At 42.3% G+C, this 20,150-nt stretch overlaps 1 protein-coding gene and 1 pseudogene across 1 annotated transcript; one reads left to right on the top strand and one right to left on the bottom strand.

Moving 5' to 3' along the window:
* Window positions 1-2,325: 2,325 nt before the first annotated feature.
* On the top strand, window positions 2,326-6,522 carry LOC127764782 (protein LPA3). The gene is made up of 9 exons (XM_052289696.1): window positions 2,326-3,331; window positions 3,430-3,612; window positions 4,222-4,269; window positions 4,351-4,390; window positions 4,490-4,590; window positions 4,799-4,991; window positions 5,071-5,169; window positions 5,475-5,592; window positions 6,183-6,522. The coding sequence occupies exons 1-9, from the start codon at window positions 3,266-3,268 to the stop codon at window positions 6,301-6,303; spliced, it is 969 nt and encodes a 322-aa protein (XP_052145656.1). The 5' UTR covers window positions 2,326-3,265; the 3' UTR covers window positions 6,304-6,522.
* Window positions 6,523-12,768: 6,246 nt separating this feature from the next.
* LOC127761038 (uncharacterized) lies at window positions 12,769-13,978 on the bottom strand (annotated as a pseudogene).
* Between the last annotated feature and the right edge of the window lie 6,172 nt (window positions 13,979-20,150).

Genomic DNA, 20,150 nt, shown 5'->3' with positions numbered 1-20,150 from the left:
GTACTTAATTAATTATTATATGAGGCACTCCATTTAACATGTCCAAGGGATTAGTTTCCAACCAAATATATCGAACAGGATGTATATTATTAAGAGAAATATTATTAATAGTCTATTTAACTAAAGAGATAAATTCAATATTTTAATAAATAAAAAACAATAGCTAAAATTAAATGATTTAATAATACAGTAGAAAATTTTTTTAGAAGATGTATTTTTTAAGATATAGCACATAATCCAATGAATAATCTGAAAAGAGACGGGGAGATCTTTGGAATCAAAGCCATATGAGATATGAGATATAGTTTTTTTCCAAGAGAAATAAAAGTAAAATCTTCTATGTGTATAAAAAGAAAATCAACGTGCATTGGTCACAATTGTTTTACTCAAACAAACATTCAGTACTCCTTTATTATAATGTGTGAATTTTGTGGGTCTTTTACATTAAGTAGTTCAATTCTTGTAGGAATTCTCTAATTTTCCTCCATTCATTGGAGGGTCCTAGTCCATCACAGAGAGTTTCATGTAAGTTACATGGTTGTTACAAACTTTTAAGCTCATTTTGGCTAAAAAGTGAACATTTCAAACTGAACATGCCCCTCTTATTTGCATAGCCTTGTACTTACTGTCTAAACATGCCTAAATATGGTTGCTCATCATTGACTCTGGACGTTTTGCAGTCCCGATAATGCTCAAGGACAATCTAATACAAACACCAGCACCAGCAACACACCGCTCACCATACCAAGAATCCCTCCCTACCCAAGTCGCATCAACACCATGGAGATCAAGCAGTTGATCCAGACAAGGCTTGGGCATGAGAGATCCGAGCGATACTTTAGATACTTGAAGATGTTCTTGGGTTCAAGGATGGAGAAGTCGATGTTTGATAGGGTGGTTGTTCAAACAATCGGCAGAGAGAACATCCGGTTGCACAACCACCTGCTCATGTCGGTCCTCCGCAATGCATCTCTCCCAGCTCCCCATCTAGGTGCACCGCCAGGAGCCATGTGATTTTTTGCGACAAGTTTGTTTCAGGGTTTTTAGAAATCTCTTGGAAGGAGCGGATTTTGCAGGATTTTTCTAATAAATTAGTTATGGGGAAAATCCTATTTGTTCGGTAATAGAATTCTTGGTGATGTTTGTTAGGAAGAACCACCATTTAGTTTTATTGTTGGTGTTACTTCGTCACCTATTCGAGGATATGTATCCTTTAGCGCTAAACTATAATTTTGATTGTTAAATTCATTTTTTTCCCTAGATTTAATTCATCTCCTGGTTTTGGATGCAAGTAGCAGGTGATTTATTTGCAATGAGGATGTTGAAGTTTTTATAGTTGAATCATTATGATTAAGCTTGCTATTGCAAAACACTTATTGTTTTTCTTTTCCATTTCTACACCTACATTTGCATAAAAGATCTAGTACCCATTGATGCATGTGAAATGTACTATACTTACTTCAGAGCAGGTACAATAGCAGGCTATAAGCTAGCTATAAACAAATTTCGAAGAGATAAAAGAGAAGAGAGAAGGGCAACAGCTTACAGATTTGTAGCCAGCTGTAGCACGGACTTAAGGTTCCTCCAAGGTGCATGTGTATGACATGTGGGACCAGATATTAATTATGCAGTACATGTTTATAAGTAACTATTGTATGAATTAGCTATTAAGTTGATTATAGATGATTTAGAGCCAGTAGTTGGCTATACTATTAAACTTCCTCTCATATAATACTCCCTCCGTTTTTTAATAGATGACGCCGTTGACTTTTTCTCACATGTTTGACCATTCGTCTTATTCAAAAAATTTATGTAATTATAATTTATTTTGTTATGAGTTGTTTTATCACTCATAGTATTTTAAGTGTGATTTATATCTTATACATTTGTATAAAATTTTTGAATAAGACGAATGGTCAAACATGTGAGAAAAAGTCAACAGCGTCATCTATTAAAAAATGGAGGTAGTATGTTTGGATGCAAGAATTCTGTGGTATCTTTCCATAGTAAGCTTTAAGAAACTCTAGGCCGTTGGATGCGCCTGGAAACATTCCGAGATTCGTACACGTGGCGCAACACGCTACCCGAAGCAGACGCCACCGCGGCTCCTCTCCTCCGCCGCCGTCGGAGCACGCCGCCGGCGATATCCTCCGGTAGACCTCAGGCATCGCGGCATCACCACCCTCTGCCCGGCTAGCGGAGCGGAGTAGTCCCCGCCGCGCGTTCGCATGGAGCTCGCAAGCCTGCAAGTCTGCAACCAGCATGGCTCTGGGCTTCATCTGGAACCGGATGCTCGCCCGCCGACGCCCGCGTGGTGTTCGACGTAATGCCGACGAGGGATTCCGCTCGTGGCCCGAGCCCCCGCGAGGCGCAGGAGGGGCGCCGAGGCCAGGGAGCTCTTTAGTTTGACATGATGCCATCGGGGAATGGCTAATCGTGGCTGACAATGATCTTCTAGCTAAACCAAGAGGAAGCATATCTGCAGAGCGGGGGGAGCTTTCTGACTTCGGTTTCGGTGTGCGACGCTGTACTGTATTGCTGTCAAATTCTGTCGAGCTTTAGCAGATACTTGGATTGAGACTTGAGCAGATATGCCGAAATAGAAGAGGCAGAGTGCTTTGGTGCTATGGTCGTCAGAATGGATTCGGAAAGTTTCTGTGTGATCTTTCTACTATTTTTGACGATCTTCATGGCTTCAGAGTTCAGACACCGATTTTTGGTCGAGGCCAGGATATGCCCAGATGGAAATTGCTTACTGAGAGTATTCATTATGCTGGACCTCACTCCGTTCTATTCTGAGGATTCCTTACAAGGCTAACATCGAGAAGCTCAAAACAACATTTTGCCAATTGGTAGGTATCCTCTGTGTCCATGGCTGACAGAAGCAAAGGCAAGGTGAAGTACTGGAGCATTAAACCGCTTGTTTTTACTCAGCTTCTGTTCAGGCAACTCATTTCTCAACCAAGATTTTAAGCTGCTATATGCAAAATACTAGATTTCCTCTGTATAGTTGTCCACCATCTTAAAATTTTTAAAACAAAACTGGCAGAGAAAACGTCTCCATCTTATCACCCAATGGCAGCATATGCACAGAACTGTCATAACAGACAAGATATTTTCCCCCATCTCTCTCCAATTGGAGACCACACAGTAAGGCCCCACAAACAGATTGCTGCTCAAACATTTCTACATTACCACATAGCCTTCTTTGTTTCTCCCTCCCTCCCTCTCCAACCACCAATCCCATCCCCAGTGTTCAGTGACCATGGCAACCAGTTATTGCTCCATCTCCAATCCTCCATTATCCAAAACTTCCTTTCCCAATAAACAGGTATGCTATCACAAACAAGCTACAACATCTTTTGTTCTTAATGTTGTACTTATTATCAGCATTTCTGCTTATGCATTGTCTTGGATTTTTTTTTCAAGGTCCCAGGTTGGGTACTTCGAGCAATCAGCAAAGGCAAGGGAAACTACACTGGTGGTATTTATACTACAACAAAGAGGAATTTAAGAACTGGGTTCCATGTTTGTGCCGTCAATGGAGGTCAGGGCACTCGCAATGTGTCTGGGGCAGAGTTCCCAAGCGATTACACTGAACTTCTAGCGCAGGTACTTAATGTCAGAGTGTGAAAACTTGTTCACTGATAGTTGATAATCATAAAGCATGCTTATCTTAGTCTCTTTACTTGAGTATATATAATATAAGCATGTAGCTCGCTATTGCAACTGCTCAATTAAGATAATCCAGTTAACCCACTTAAAAAATTCAGACAGTGGCAGCATTACTGAATTAACAATGCCAGCTGTTTGTTTTAAGTGATGATATTACTGAAATATAGGTGGTTCATGTACATTTTGGTCAAAATTTTGTGAGATCTCACCTCATAAAAAGAATCTTGATGGGTTGCTTATCAGCAAGACTGAACTTTTCCGTGCATGTTACCTGTTCTGATGGAGCACCATAGGTGTATAATCAAAGGCACCGCATTTAGATGTCTCATTTTTTGCACTCTACTGAACTAGTTGCGAAGTCATCGTTGTGGATAGATGTCCAAAAAATAACATATGAAGGGTTTATGTGTAATTTTGTACTGGGATATCCAATATACTGAAGCTGGAAACTGTATTTCTGTAATAACCAGAAACTATGCACTTGTTTAGGGATGGAGGGAGTAGAATAATCGAATGACTAATTCACTATACATGTAGTGATTTCAGGCAAAAGAAGCTGCTGAGTCAGCTTTTAAGGATGGGAAGCAGCTATTGGTAAGCCTTAATCTGTCCACTGTCTGACTTATTTTTTTATTCCTTTTTTTGCACAAGAAATTGTGATGCAATGTATTTCAGGAAATTGAGTTCCCTACAGCAGGACTACAATCTGTACCAGGTTCTACATAGCTAACCTTTATGTACATTACCTTGTTATAAGATATTGGTCAGGACTCAGGTGGAAAGGATACCATATAAGATTCTATTTTACTTTTAGGTGACAGTGAAGGTGGAATTGAGATGACTGGAAGCATGCTTCTTATAAGAGAATTCTGTGATCGCTTTGTCCCTGCTGAGAAAGCTACAAGAACCAGAATCGTATGTTCTGACCATTTTCTAGTAACTAGTACTACAGGCTAATCTGTAAATGTATTCCTGACACTCATTTATAAACAGCAAAAAGACAAAGTTGTACATGGATAATCACTGGCAGTTTTCTACCAGTGATTGAAGCACAAACCAGTGTGCTGAAATTAAACTTGAAATGTCCTGCTTGATTCCATTTTTATTATCTGACATGTTTCAGTTCTTCCCTGAGGCAAATGAAGTTTCATTTGCAAGACAATCTGCCTTTGAAGGATGTTCCCTGAAGCTAGATTATCTAACAAAACCATCCCTATTTGAAGATTTTGGTTTTACAACAAAGGTCAAAATGTCAGACCGTGTGCGTCCAGAAGACGAGATATTCCTCGTGGCTTATCCCTATTTCAATGTCAATGGTATGTGTTTCTGTTTATTATTATTGCTCTATCGAAGTTGAGTTTACCACTTCACTAATATGATGATGATGTTTTCCAGAAATGCTTGTGGTTGAAGAGCTTTACAAGGAAGCAATTGTTAGCACAGACCGAAAACTGATAATATTCAACGGGGAACTAGATCGAATAAGAAGTGGGTGTATCCTTGTTTTTAATTTAGAGTTTGTATTTCATATGATGACAAAACTGCTAATTATTCTGTGCTAAACTGCTAATTCTAGTGCATATATGATGCCAAACAGTTGATCTTATGCCAAACAAGTTATTAAATTTGTTTTTAAATCAAACCTGTTTTCCTGCATCACAAATGATGTGTAAATTTTGCAGTGCTAGTGACTTTCCTCAACAAAAGAGAAGCTGCGCTGATGATGTTTGAAAATAGTATGCTTGTGAAATTCTAGTTAGCTATCATTTGTGTTGGTTCATTTCCTTGACCAATCAAAGACTATCCTCCTTTCTTCTACCCAAAGCTAGCGGAACTTTCCAAAACATTTCTTCCAAAGCTGGAGACAGTTTATTATATTCACAATTTTAAGGGACTCAAAGGAGGAACACTTTTCAGGTTTGCATATTCCAGCCTTCTTCTGTTGCTCTCCAAAATTAGCACCACTGACTCATGTCTATGCTTTTGCATGAGCAAGTTTTGGTCTAGCTATAATTAATTAATTCATTGACTGATTATACAGTTTTATGTTGGCCAATCATTCTTGAATCAATGTACCAATGATATGGCACCCAAATTAGATGCCTTCAGCTGCCATACTTTTTGGAGGATCCGATTAACTGTGTTTGGCAAGATAATTAACTTACTTACACTCCAATAACCCTAGTTGATTTTGTCTGTTACCCAGTTTGAATGATGCTCTAGTTAACATGACAACTTGAATGTTGCGTTCTATCCTTTATTGTTATTATTGTCACCATCGCCAGCATGGCTATTGTTTCTTGATATGTAATGCTTTGAAACAAATATATTCAGCTTGTTGTTACCATCAACTCACCATACCAAGATGTAGTTGCAGAAATTTAGTTTGGTATAAGTTGCAGTATGTTTATCTCATCAGGAGAAAAACATGATTGCATTCAGAACCTTTATGGAGCAAACTGTGGAGATTAAACGTGTGATTTTGCCGAAACTTTGTTGTCTGGCAGGTGTTATCCTGGGCCTTGGAAGGTTCTGAGAAACATAGGTGGCAGTTTCTTCTGCTTGCATGAACAAGAAGAGATGCCATCACTGAAGGAAGTGGCCCTCGACATCCTTCCTTCTGCCTAGAACTTTTCATGAGTCATTCCAAGCATAAGCCAAGAAAATGGAGAAGGGAAAAAGCCTAAAAGACTACAGGTTATTTCTCCCTATATGTTGATGGACTTTCGTTGTACATAAGGAGAGCTAGGAACGGATGTATTGCTCTGATGTGTACATGCATCTGTGCATCAAAGTGAATGCATGGTTTGGTGCCTTGATGGCGATCAATATTTGTCCTGCCAAAAATTAAGACTTTTTTTTTTGTCGGGATGACCGAAGGAGGTCATCTAATGTTATTAAGATAGAGGAGGAAAAAAAATGTTATAAGAAGGTTTTTCATCGACAACAAATTGTCGAGGAAAGATGTGCACCAAAGCGCACTCCCCGACACCACATGCCAACCGCACAAACACAAGCTACAAAGAGGAGAGCCGAACACCGAACCGGCCGCCGCTATGCAAGGCAGGTCGTCGCCGGGCTTACAACAACACCACATAACGGATATTCTAAAAAAGACAACGCCTTCACGAAGGTAGTGACGTCAAAAGACGCCGTCGTTGTCCGTCCAAAGAGACTAGACATGGTTTTCACCTAGAGATCCTCGTTGAAGGAGGAGGGTACCTCGACAATGCCCCCAAGAGGGTTACCGCGCCTGAAGGCATAGCCGCTGCCGACCAAGTGTTTGTTACCGTGCCTGAAGGCGTAGCCGCTGCCGGTCCAGTGAAACACTGTGCTGGCTTTCGCCTCCTCTACCCCCGTCGTCGTGGTCTGTCGCCCACCAACTCTGATACCACCAGCCCAGTGTATGAGAAGTAAGGATCCGTTGGGTAAACTGAAATGCTAGTGTGTAAGAGAGATCGGATAATGGACAGCTCAGGATTTATGCAAATTTGAGTATTTTGGCCAGGATAAAAACATCAAGAGGAAGAACCGGCCTTCCTTTCTGTTAATTGAGATCGAAGTGTTGCAAATTGCTTAGAAGAACGATACCACTAAGAACAAGTTAACAATTGATCTAAATCCCATGTCTCATTGTGCAACGGAGGCATCGGCATGCCGGACGCTGCGTACTTCCCTTCCTCGTGATCCAGCTCCTCACAATGTTTCTATGCCACTATGGAGCTCATCCTGGAGCGCTGATATTGCGAATAATGGAAGCAGAATGCAAGCTATTGTGCAACACTAAGCCTAAGTGAAAGACTCACAATCCAGAGATGCGCATGTCGAGTTCCTGACGCCTCCTAAGCTCTAATTACTCTCTAACTAAGCTCAAGCACTAAGATACAATACAGAGCAATGAGCATCAACAAGCTAGAGCCTTGAGCAGAAGTAGAGCTTAGCCTTGCATTCGACATGCTTGCCTGTTGGCATGGAGCTATAAATAAATGTATACTCCCCTGTGATGTCTTGTTTATTTGTACTAGTAGGAGCTAGAGTTAACTGTTGTTGGTATGGCATTGCTACCCCGTTCATCTTTTCCAGTGAAATTTAAGGAGGGGAGATTTGACACACTTTATTTTTTTTTCCGGGTCGACACACTTTATTTCAGTCACATTATTCATCGATCAGCTGCCTACATACAGACATTCAGCGCAGGTAATTAAGTAGAATGCCAAGCTGATCAGTGATCACCATGTGCACTACTGCACTGGCACTAACTTGCGCTGCTGCAGAGTTAAACACGAGCAGAGTGAAACGCATTTGATATTGGAGAAGCACAAGTCATTCGCTTTCACTGCAATACACACCGATCCCAGTTGCCTGTGCATTGCTTGATGGATTCTTGTTGTGCACAAGGAGGTAGGGAAGGGAATGCATTGCTCTGCTATAAACTGCAGTGTTCATGTATGAACGAGGCTGAGTAATGGAGGTGACAGACCAATGGTTTATTATCCTGGATCTGCCCCAATTATTTTAACTGCCTTTGCAATAGAACAACGACAAGAATTAAACTACTTAGAATAGATCAAACAAACGGTTCATATCCTGCCCAATTATGCAGGTAAGCTAAGCTCAGCTGTAGATGATCAAGAGTTGCTGGATGCGGTCTTGGAACTCTATCCAGACCATGCCCGTGATTCAACTAAGTATCCAATTGTGTGTCTCGCTTCTCAAGTCTGAAATTCTGCATGCTGAGTGGGGAGATCTGCTACGATGATAAGGCTACTGATCCAAGTAAGCAAAGTGCAGGCCAATGCGCGAGGCTAGGCCACAGTTGAAGCATTGCACAACATAGATTTGCATGTCGAGTTCCCGATGCCTTCTAACCCCTAACTTAGCACTAAACACAGGCGTCGAGATACTGAGCAGTATAATGAGCATGAACAAGATAGATAGAGCATAATTAGTAGAACTATACTTTTATTGCATGGTCGCTTGCAGATGCGGTATGCCTGCCTGCTAGCATTGGCCCATATATATATATCCTAGCATATTATGTCACGCATTCGCGTGACTATAACCTCTCTATTTAAAATGTGTTTATTGGTAGTAATTAGCTGAAATTTGTGATAACAAAGTAAATGACGAATTACAGTTAATGAAAATCAAAAAGTCAATGGTAGAGTGAAATTAACAGCCAGTCTAGTGATAATACAAACATATTTTTTATTCCAGTTAATTACATGCATGAAAAATACGAACACATATATCACTATTTTTTTTTTCAAAACTCACACATCATTTTTCACGCACACTATACTTGTATCCCTCCTTAACACATGCTCATCATTGCTGCTGCCTTCCCATCGTACTCACCACTGCATGGCCCTCTTATCGCACCCTTATATTTCGTTCGTGCTCTGGCTATATAGCCCGTCCATATACATCTACATGTAAAATGTAAGCTAATAATTTTATTTTGACTATCCAGTTAAAACGAATAATTAATATCTGTTTTGCAATTTAGTGTCGATACATTTTATTTTCGGAATGACATAAATTTAGAGTTAGACCGTTGGCCTTTCAATCTTTTTAACGTGTGGGGTGATGCTAAGGCGTTTTGTGCTATAGTCCAGCCCATCATCCTCTAGCCGAATGAGCCTAATACAGATTAATTTATATGTCAAGCTGAATTTGGAAGATGTGCCAAATACTTAAAATCAAAAAAAGTTTAAGTCATTTACATTATAAAGTGTGCTATTTTTTTTTAAAAAAAATTTCAAGTGTAGTCCAATACAATTTTTGGTAATTCAAAGATATTTTTTGTGTCAAACCAAAACAAAGATTCACTGTGCTGTATATTCTTGTACTAAGTTCATACTCCAATAGGTGTGAGAATTGGCCATTAAAGTAATACTTTCTCCAATATATTTTATTTATTAGGAGCATAGGTTAAGAAGTATTTATTGTTAGGGATGATGATGCCATCTCTTGGTTCTCTTGTCCTCTTTCTCAGCCATCTTTTAGAAGCTTCTTGAAGAATCTTGATCTTTCATCTTTTTTTTTTACCGAGACTTATCTATGATCCAACGGCAGGTATTGTATCATTTGTTATATTCGATGGCCCATATTTTTACGATGACATGGCTCAATGTCATTGAACTTTAGGTTTCAACTTTCACTTAGAGAGATATGGTCTCAACTTACTGAGATTGTAACATCATCACCTTTTCTTGTCTTAATAAGATGTCATCAATGGTTACGAGTTTCTCTTCATTCACTGTCAGTGTTCTATCAAAATTGAGTTTACCACTTGACATATACCTTTTTAATGATGGAAGAAAGCCTCAAATAACAATGTGATATTTCCCAGAAAAGTGATTTTACAGCTCTTAAGAAGATAAATGTAAAATTCAGTACCTCTCAATGTTAGAAGGTATGAAAATTTACAATAAAATTTTTTATACCTCCCTTAAGAACTATAAAATTTCTCGTCCTTCGGATAGTTGCAGTTGAATTACTCGGCCTGGCCGAATACGGTCGACCAGATTGTAATCAGGAAAGAAACGAGCATTACAAGGAGACAAACGCCGATGCGCATCCACCCGCCAGACGCCGCGTTCTAATCCTGTTTCTCTTTCATTCTTCATGATCCAGCTCTGCACAATGTTTTTCTGCCTTGTTGAAGTTCAACTTTGAGCACGGGAAGGAAAAATTAGAGGAAGCAGAGTGCAAGCGACTAAGCAACACTAGGCCTAAGTGAAAGTATTTGAAGGGTTACATGTATATGTCGAGTTCCCGATGACTACTAATCCCTAACTAACCACTCACTAAGCACAAGAGCCAAGATGCAGGGCAACAAGCATCGACAAGCTAGAGCAGAGAGCAGAGCTATAGCCTTGCATTCAACATGCCTGAATGTTGGCATGGAGCTATATACCCTTGTGATGTCTGTTAATGTATATACTGAGAGCCAGTATACAAGGATGCAAGTGGGAGGAGTTAGTGGGCTTTTTTCCCGTTTATCTCATTTCTAGTTTTTTTTTTGCGTCTTTACGGTCTAGCAGGTTGTATCGGTCGATACTGATACCGTTCGGTACCAAAACACATCTAACCGGGATGGGTAGGATCGAGAGAGAAAAGATGAGCAAGGGTGGATGCAGCATTCGATCGTTCCCGGCAGCGGCAGAGTTGACGTCCAGGAAGCGGCGGTGGCGGTGGAGTTGACGACCAGGCGGCGGAGGACCACGAATCCTAGAGAAGAGAGGGGACAACCCTGCACGCCGCAATTGATCTCGCTTTGGCACAAGGGCCCAGATTGAAGTTGCAGCACTGGAGGAGAAACACGACGGCAGCGCCGGGGGAGGGGGGGGGATTAGTGGAGCTCTAATAGTGGAGCTCTTCCGCCACCTTCCCCCTCTATGTAGGAGCATCGTTTTTCTTTTGACACTAGCAATCCATTTTGTTTCCTTGCCACAGGTATTTGCCATCTGGTCGGTTGGGTTGTGTAAAAAAACCCCCACTTTCTTTAAATAAATTAATACATAATTATTTTACGCGTTCGTGAAAAAAGACTTCAGTCTCACTATTTATTAGTCTCAGCTATGCACATTCATTCAGCGGCAGACACATGTCGAACGAATGCATCCATTAGGAACTCGCCTGTATAGACGATCACCATGTGCACCACTACTGCACTGATGCTATGCTTGCGCTGCTGCAGAGTTCAACACGAGCAGAGAGCAGAAGCTTTCGCTTCCACGAGCAGAGAGCCGAAGCAGAGACAAAATTTTCCAATTTCCATGTACACCTCGTTGCACGCTGGGTGGGACATCCACCGTGTGCGATGGTAAGGCCGTTTGAAAGGAAGCGGATTGGAGGATTATCCGCGAGGCTAGGCCATAGTGAAATTAAGCTTTGTACTGTGCATACTGCGCAGATGTGCAAGTTGAGTTCCCGATGTCTCCTATGCCTAACTTAGCATTAAGCAGGCGCCAATCACTGAGGCTGTGTTTAGTTCCACGTCAAAATTGGAAGTTTGAAGAAATTGAAATAATATGACGAAAAAGTTAAAAATTTGTGTGTGTAGAAAAGATGAATGTGATAGAAAAGTTAAAAGTTTGAAGAAAAAAAATTGAAATCTAAAGAGGGCCTGAGCAATGAGCATGAAGAGCGAGCGAGCTAGAGCAGAAGTAGATCGAGCTACCCATTGCATATGCCTGCTAGCATGGACCTAGCTATATGGTCTCAGCTTACATATATCGAGGCTGTTATAACTTCGTCACCTTTTCTTCACTACAAAAATATATCAACTGGATGTTAGGTATATTAAAATTTGGGGAAAAAATGTAACTGTCGTATGTTTTCAATTTTTTTTCATGTGAAATTTAAGGAGGGAAATTATGTACATGATTTCACTGACATTGTTCATTGATCAGCAGAGACAGGTACAATAATGGGTCAATTCGTCGTGCCGAACGCCGAGCTCACCACGTGCAATGCAAGTGAATGCATGCATGGTTGTTGGTGGCGATCAAGATTTCTCCTACCAATAACGCAAAGTGTACGAGAAGCAAGATCCCTTTAATATAAAACGGAGGGAGCATATTTTAAAACAAGAGGTATAAGTATTAAAATTTTTAATATAAAATTTGATCTTTATATACTCTCTCAAGTTATTAAAAAATTTAATTATAAAATTTAGGTACCTCAAGGTATTTTTTTTAAGGACAAGAAAATTTCTTTTTAAAGCGGAGGGAATATTTCTTATAATAACTGAAAATATAAGACTTGTTTGGTCTAATACCAACTTATTGCCCTACTAAAATTTTGATAACTTCAATAGTAGAAGTGTATATTTGACTCGCTACCAAATTTTGCTACAATAGTTCAAATTCAATACTACCTAATTGGTAGTGCTAAAATTTATCAAGGTTTTAGCACTATCAAGATTTAATTCGTTCCAAACCAAACAAACTCATATTTAACAAGTTATGACAACTTTCAACATGCTAATAAGTAATTCTTATGACAACTGAAAATACACTCAACTATAGTTAATGTGGAAGTTACAACAAATGAATCAAATTAATCAATCATTACTGAATTGAATTACACGGAAGAAGGAAAGAACCAGGAGCGGTATCGTGTGTCCTCGTATCTGTATCTCCTCTTCCCCTCGTGTAAATAATCATCATCATATATTGGAAAAACCGGGCCATTTGACCGCATGATCATGTCGTAGACAAGATAGCTGTGCGTGCTACTGTACCCCTCGACGTCGTTCGTGTAGAAGACGCGGTTCCCTCGCATGGCGCCCACGCCGCCGTAGTGCGACGCCGTGAGCGCCCTGGAGCAGCCCGTGCCGACGAAGATGAGCTGGTCGCGCAGGCTCGACGCCGCCGCCTCCGACCACCGCGCGCCGCCCACGTCCGCCACGAACACGGTGAAGTGCCTGCCCAGGAACCTGCTGTACAGGTGCCGGACCAGCAGCAGCTCGCCGCCGGTGGCCGACGGGACGAGGTGGTGCCCCGCGTCGTGCTCCTCCGGTAGCTTGTTCGGCGGCAGCGCGTCGCCGGCTATGTGGTGGACGCACGACGACACCTTGGGCTCGCCGTCGCCGGCGATGAGGTCGTAGGAGCAGAGGTTGCCGTGGCCGTGCAACGCGTAGAGCTTCCCGCCGTGGACGGCGATGTCCCTGAGATCGCCTAGCTGGTGGTCAGCTCCTCCCGGCGGGTGATGCGCCGACCACGACGGCGACGTGCCCGGCCGGCACAGGGCAACGGCGCGGCCGCCGCCGCCGCCGCTGGTGCTGACAATGGCGGCGACGAGGTCGCGTGACATCACGACGAGCTTGCAGATCTTCATCTCCGCCGTGGCGGCGGGAGGGCCGGACAAGGAGCCCGGGAGCTCCATGGCGGCTTTGGAGATGGGTTTCTTGAGGAGGTAGCCGCCGCCGCCGCCGCCGGCGACGGCGGCGGCGGCGCGGCGATCGAAGAGGAGCCAGCCGCCGTCGCAGGCGAGGCAGGCCGGCGAGTCGAGGGCGAGGTAGTGGCGGTCGCCGTAGGGGAGGGAGTCGAAGGCGCCCTTGTAGCAGGAGACCAGCCACGGGAGCGGCGGGGGGAGGACGCCGCCGTGGAGCTCGGCGGCGGCGAGGCGCCACTGGCGGCAGGCGGAGCTGAACCGGGCGCGGTCGGCGAAGGACGGGACTCGGCCGAGGATCTCGCCGGCGATCTCCACCGGGAGGTCCGACCATGATCGCGACCACGCCGGCGGCGCGCGGCCTTTTCGTCGGCCTCGCGTCGTCGTCGTCGACGTCCATTGCAGCATGCAGGCCAGACACGTACGATAGCAGTGGACAAAGCATGTGCCTAATTTATAGAGATCGCAAGTACACCGATCGACTCCTCTTCGGATTCGGATTTCGGAGGAGAGGTCAATCGGTCGATTCGGAGGACTCGACAAGCGAAAACGCTCTTCCGCGGAAAAAAATTCTGTACATACCGGGTGCAAACAGCAGACCGTGCAGCCCGACGCGGATTCACGACGCGCGGACAAGGTGTCCATCCGATGGCTGGCCCACACAATCGAGTCCACATCGTACCTCAACCTCAGCTCGGCTCATTCAAGAGCGATCTCAACACACCACAACTCAGCTCGCGCTCGCTCCGATCGGCTCGATCTACTCCTAGATGCAGTCATCGTTCCCCTCCGCCCGTTTCTTATCTCGGGCTAAGCGTTGGAAACTCGTGAAAATCATACCTAAAAGTTATGTAAATTTATAAAAAAAAATTACTAGAGATAGGTGTAGATATGAAATACATTCTCACCAAATCTCAATTCCAAACTCAACTTCGTTTAGGAGAAAAGAAAGACAAATTTCGGGTGAATTACTCAACTTCGTTTAGGAGAAACAAAAAAGACAAATTCTAAACGAAGTTGAGTTTAGAGTTTAGATTTGGTGAGAATGTATTTCACATCTATACCTATCTATAGTAATTTTTTTCATGAATTTACAAAACTTTTAGATATGATTTTTATGAGTTTCTAACATTTAACTTATTTTCACCGGATATGTCTCATTATGTATGCTGCCTCTGCCTTAATTTTCACTTGTTTCGCCTCCAGATACCTAGCCCTCTCTCTGGCCTCCTGCCTTGATGCTTTCACGAGCATCCATTTGGGCAATAGTTTTTCTTTTATTGTCTAAAATTTTTAAAATTAGAAAGAATACTAAATTGAGAGTCTAATATAATATAGGGCATAACTTCGTATAAATTTCCACATTTTACATTTTTTTTTTAGAAATAACCGCTTGAAATGGTTACACCAACTTGGTCAGTAGCATGTGATCCATTTGTCGACAATGGTCACTAAACACACATACAAAAGATTTAGATTTAATATTAAGATCTCTACTACTTCTTAGGAGGCAATTTGCAATATGGTGAGATAAGATAGCTAGTGTTGGCACCCACGATCGATGACAGAAGTAGGCTCTGGCCTGAAGCTGCATTCAAGCAAAAGGCAGAATGCTCTCATGACGCTGCAACTTGATCAGCTCGATCAACCGGTGAACATCGCAATATTAATCCCAATGCCTCCTAATCCCCAGTCATAGGCACCAACGCAAATCACGATGTCTCACTGATCGAGCATGCATGTATGTATGCTTGAACAAAATGAGTAGAGGCTTTTGTCTTCTATATATTTTTTCATTGAGAATCAACGAGGGAGATTTTACAGAGCGTCACGATTGGCATATGATGGAAGTTGTATGTTGCGATCATGCTACTTTGCCTTCCTATATCTCTCACCTGCAATATTGGTAGGTTATTGCAATAAAAGAAATTTTTAATATTACATTTTAATTTTACTCTTGCAATATTCAATAAAATTGGTACACTCCAAGTACCGATTTATTTTTTAAAAAAGTTATTCACAATATGAAATGACATACGTACACATCAAACATGGATTCACTAATCTACAATTAACAACAAAATATGAAAAGGCATACAAACACACCCCCAAAAAATGAAGTTAACAACACAATGTGGAATGGCATACAAACACACAAACATACCCCCCCCCCCCCACCCCTCTCACGATTTCTACGGAACAATTTAAATGTTTAATGTCTTACTCCAAAACACTACATTGAACGAGAGACACTGCTTGTTGTTTGTTCCTCCAATGTTGTGCAGATATTGTTCATTGTTACCCTAGAATCCGATCAAGCAGAGCTGAATCTCACAGATGCTTCACGCATTCAAAGCATTCCTGCTCAATGATTCATGTTGAGTAATGCCACATAAAGACATTCCGTTCAATTACGATGAAGAAACATCACATATCTTACTAACGGCAACACTACCCTCTGCAGCTACGTTATAGAGCACAATCGGCTCGCAATCAAGATACCACTAGCTGGAAGCCGCATACAAGCAAAGGCCCATCGCTGCGATGAGGTGGAAACTAGATCAATATGGAACGTATACATTGAATTCCCCATGCCCCCTAAGCCCAACCCAAATCACAAATGTTTTTGAGCCATGTACATGCATGCTTTGAAACCTTGAATATATTGGCCTTTTGCATGCTGACCTTGCACACTTCTGTGATCAATTCACGTGCTAACTTTTTATATTCTAGTGCCTCCATATACAACCTGAGTTTCCAAAAAATAAGTATTTCTAGGAGTTTTCAGTGGAAATTAAAATTGAGGTAAAAATTAAATGAAGAATATTCGAACGGGTAGAGATGAGGATATATATGTGTGTGTGTGAGAGAGATAAGAGAGTAGGTGGAGAAGTTACTATGTTCTGGGACATATTTTGAACACTAAGGCTGTGTTCGGGAGAAGGGGTTCCGGGACGCAAAATGAAACATGTATTACGGCATGATTAATTAAGTTTTTTTTAAAAAAAGATTAATATGATTTTTTTAAAACAACTTTTGTATATATATTTTTTTGCAAAAAAATATACTGTTTACCAGTTTGAAAAACGTGTGCGCGAAAAACAAGGAAGAGAGGTTGGGAACAAGTTAGGGGTGCTGAACACAACGTAAGAGATGCTATATTTTGGGACGAAGAAAATATTTAACATCTAAAATTATTGTCTAGCCCTGGCTAAAAATAATTATAGTTCCTGTTAGTCCTCCCATTCATGCTGATCTCTTCTGAGGTACATGTACTACTCTTCTAATATATTTAATTTTGTTCTTGCTATAAGAATGCAAAACTTCTCAACTTCACATGCTAGCTTTCCCTTCAAGAGGACAAAAAAAAAAATTCAGGGGAGCCAAAGAATTCTGCTTTCAATCTTAATTTTTCACTTAACTGAATCCGATCAATCATTCACACATTTACAACATCGATCGGTTAAATCAGTCCGCAAACTAACACGAGCTAGCAAGGCTCACCGTGACAGACAGCTTCACACATTTAGGGACGCGAGGTCAAGGAGGTCGGAGATAAAAACTCCGAACCCCCTAGAAGCCATTTCTGTTTATTATTTTTCTTGAAATGAGGTACTGCTAGGACTCCGCTGTGGATGAAGAACGCATACATAAATTTCTTGATAGAGTGGTGGTTTTTGCCCCAGTTATTCTGTATTGTATTGGTTGGTCCAATTTTTTTTAAAAAAATAGAACGTATTCTTCTTTATATAAAACGTCGGTAACTGTCTAACCGTTCAAAAATAAATTACTCGATTAAACATGTAAATTAAGAAAAAAAAACAATGATGAATTTGAAAGCGGGATTACACATGCATGACCACAGCCATGGATTGGAGCTCCAGCTTGAGCATCGTTAGACATCTGGACCTGGATGACATTGCAGACAGCGGACCAGTACTCCTTCCAGATCATCTGCCGCTTGTTGTGCTTCTAGAGCTCCGCCATTGGATCGTCGCGATGATGAGAGCACAATCGTTGAGCTCGAGGAAGCAGCCGTGCGACGTCGATCTCGAGCACTATCGTAGCCAGTGCTCGGGAGCAACCTCTGGTGCCTGTGTCGCATCGACGTACGACGCCGTTGCAGCTGCACGATGACATGAGCCGCCAAGGCGTATTTGCTCGCACGAAACTTCCCGGATGCCTTCCAATCCCAACACACATATATACCGGGCTGCTTGTGCGTGTGCTAACATGAGGAGTCTCGATCTGCACACGAACTTGTGGGAGCAGCACGTACGCTTGTATGGCCCTGACCTTGCTGTTTATATGAACTCACACCATGGCAGCAGCATCCATTTCGATCAATCAGACCGTCTCTCAATCTGCTTCTCCTTAATTTTTTGTTTTTATAGACAAGGTCCGAACGGAATACCATCCTATAGCATTTCACTTATTCATAATTTATTGTTTTTATTAATATAGTCCAAATGAACTAATATCTAAGTGTTCATAATTTACTAGATGTGTATGCATTTCTATATTTTTGGACGGAGGGAGTAGATCTCTATCATCAAAACGTCGTAGTTTTATCCTCATGCGGGGATATCTACTTAGGCTCCTTATCGTTGGATTATCCTGCAGATTTGAGATGCATTTTTCACTAGCTGGAACCAATAAACGCTGGTATATCCCCATATGTGCCTATGTGGCCATCCACACGAGTGGATAAAAGAGGAGGGTTGCTAGAGAACAGGATACTGTTCGAACGGGATACTTTATAGAGGCTAGCGTATCAACTTCCTCCCCGTAAATCTAGCGTCATCCCCCTCCCCCAACTTCCATGTTCTCGCACCCCCCACGCCTTGAGCTAGTGCCAGTAGTGTCGTAGGCAACGATATTGGTCACAACAGCAAGGAACGAGAGTTGAGCCGAGGGGAAGGGAAAAGAGGAGAGGAAGCGTTGATAGTTGATACTTTGCAGGTACCAGCCCTAGCCTTGATACTAAGTACTAGATCTGATACGTGTGAGTACCAACCATGATACCCAGATACCAGGCCTGATACCTAGGGTACCAGGTCTGACACCTAACCATGATACCCAGGTACCAAGCCTGATACCTACAAGTATCAGGTCTGATACCTAGGTATTAATCGTGATATTCACAGGTACCAGGCATGATACGGGGTACCGGGTCTGATACCTAGGTATCAGCCGCAAAACCACAGGTATCAGGCATGATATCTACGAGTACCGGCTGCTGATGATACATTGTAGACATACCTGCACACAATCGGGTGAGGAGCATGATGGCTCACCATCACGTTGCCCCTTCATCACCATCGACAACGCACATTGAAGGAGGAGGCTGAGGAGCACACGTTGGGCCTTATCCTCCCAGTTCCCGATGACCTTGCTTCTTCCAAGTTGCCCCCGCCGCCATGAGAGCTAGATCCAGTGGGTGTCACCATGCCTCAAAAGCATGAGATGGAGGAGGTGGCCATGAGACAGAGGAGGCCATGAGATTGGTGTTACCCACTCGCCCTGGATCTAGCAGTGAGGAGGGCATAATACTCTAGATTTATTTTTGGGGCTGCTCTATCATCACCATGCCTACATAGAAACTCTTTTGTGGAGAGGAGGGGGAAAGGAAAAGGAGGGGCGAAGAAGGAGATGCGGAAGAGGAGGATAACGAAGGATATGGAAGAGAGAAAAAAGGAGTGGGATTGGATAAGAGTAAAACGTTATCCACTTATCCCTTGTCTACGGGATACCGTCCAGTAGATTTTCTCATAAAAGAGTACTTAGCTCTTTGGCATCGTATTGTCGGGATAACTAGAGTACTATCATTGAGTTCTAAGAATCACCCCCGCGTCAATCTGGAACCCTATCTGAACGCCACCGATCTAGATCGATCTTCCACCACAGTCCGTGGTGCATCAGCGTTCACAGCCAGCTGCATCTGCGGCAGGAAACGAGCTGCAGTGGCGTGTTTGCTCGTATGAACTGTTCCTGGTGTCTTCCAAGCCTAAATATTCGGCGATCTCATCACAGACAGAGCCAACCATGAGGCAGTGTGTGTGCTAGTTATACGATGACTCCATGGCCGTGCCAAGCCAAGCACTTGCGCACACGGCACAAGACCGAATGTCGCCTCGTGCATCGATGAACAAACCTGGCCGGGTGGGTGGCATGTCCAACTATCCTGATGCCTTTCAAGCCCTGAACTAAAATTAATCAATGTGTACTATATTTATACCCCAGACTCATGTATGTAATATGTTGTGTGGTTATTTTTCTTCAGGAAAGACTATAGTATAATTTTATAAGAAAATATTTAAAGATTATTTACAATACATAAATAAAAAGGAGGAACACAGAACAACTTTAGCAAGCCAGCTGCCAAGCCAATATATATGCAGGAGTCTTCTTAGATGTATTTATGAGCATATGTAGTCTATACATGTGTTATGCAACCAATAAAATCAGGGGTATTTTGATCCATATAAAAATAAAGTACATAAAAAGCGATTCAAAACGTGTACCAATTAAGTACTGTACAGGATATGGTGTGTATACAATTTTGAGATGCT

The sequence above is a fragment of the Oryza glaberrima genome, chromosome 2 (genome assembly GCF_000147395.1).
Source record: "Oryza glaberrima chromosome 2, OglaRS2, whole genome shotgun sequence".
NCBI lineage: Eukaryota > Viridiplantae > Streptophyta > Magnoliopsida > Poales > Poaceae > Oryza > Oryza glaberrima.
Note: the sequence above shows the minus strand (reverse complement) of the source record. Positions and strands in the feature narration are given on the sequence as shown.

Coding starts and splice junctions, on each gene's coding strand:
- LOC127764782 (XM_052289696.1), top strand. CDS start 3,266: ATGGCAACCAGTTATTGCTCCATCTCCAATCCTCCATTATCCAAAACT. Junction 4,391..4,489: donor AGGACTACAATCTGTACCAG/GTTCTACATAGC, acceptor TTTTACTTTTAG/GTGACAGTGAAGGTGGAATT. Junction 4,992..5,070: donor TCCCTATTTCAATGTCAATG/GTATGTGTTTCT, acceptor GATGTTTTCCAG/AAATGCTTGTGGTTGAAGAG.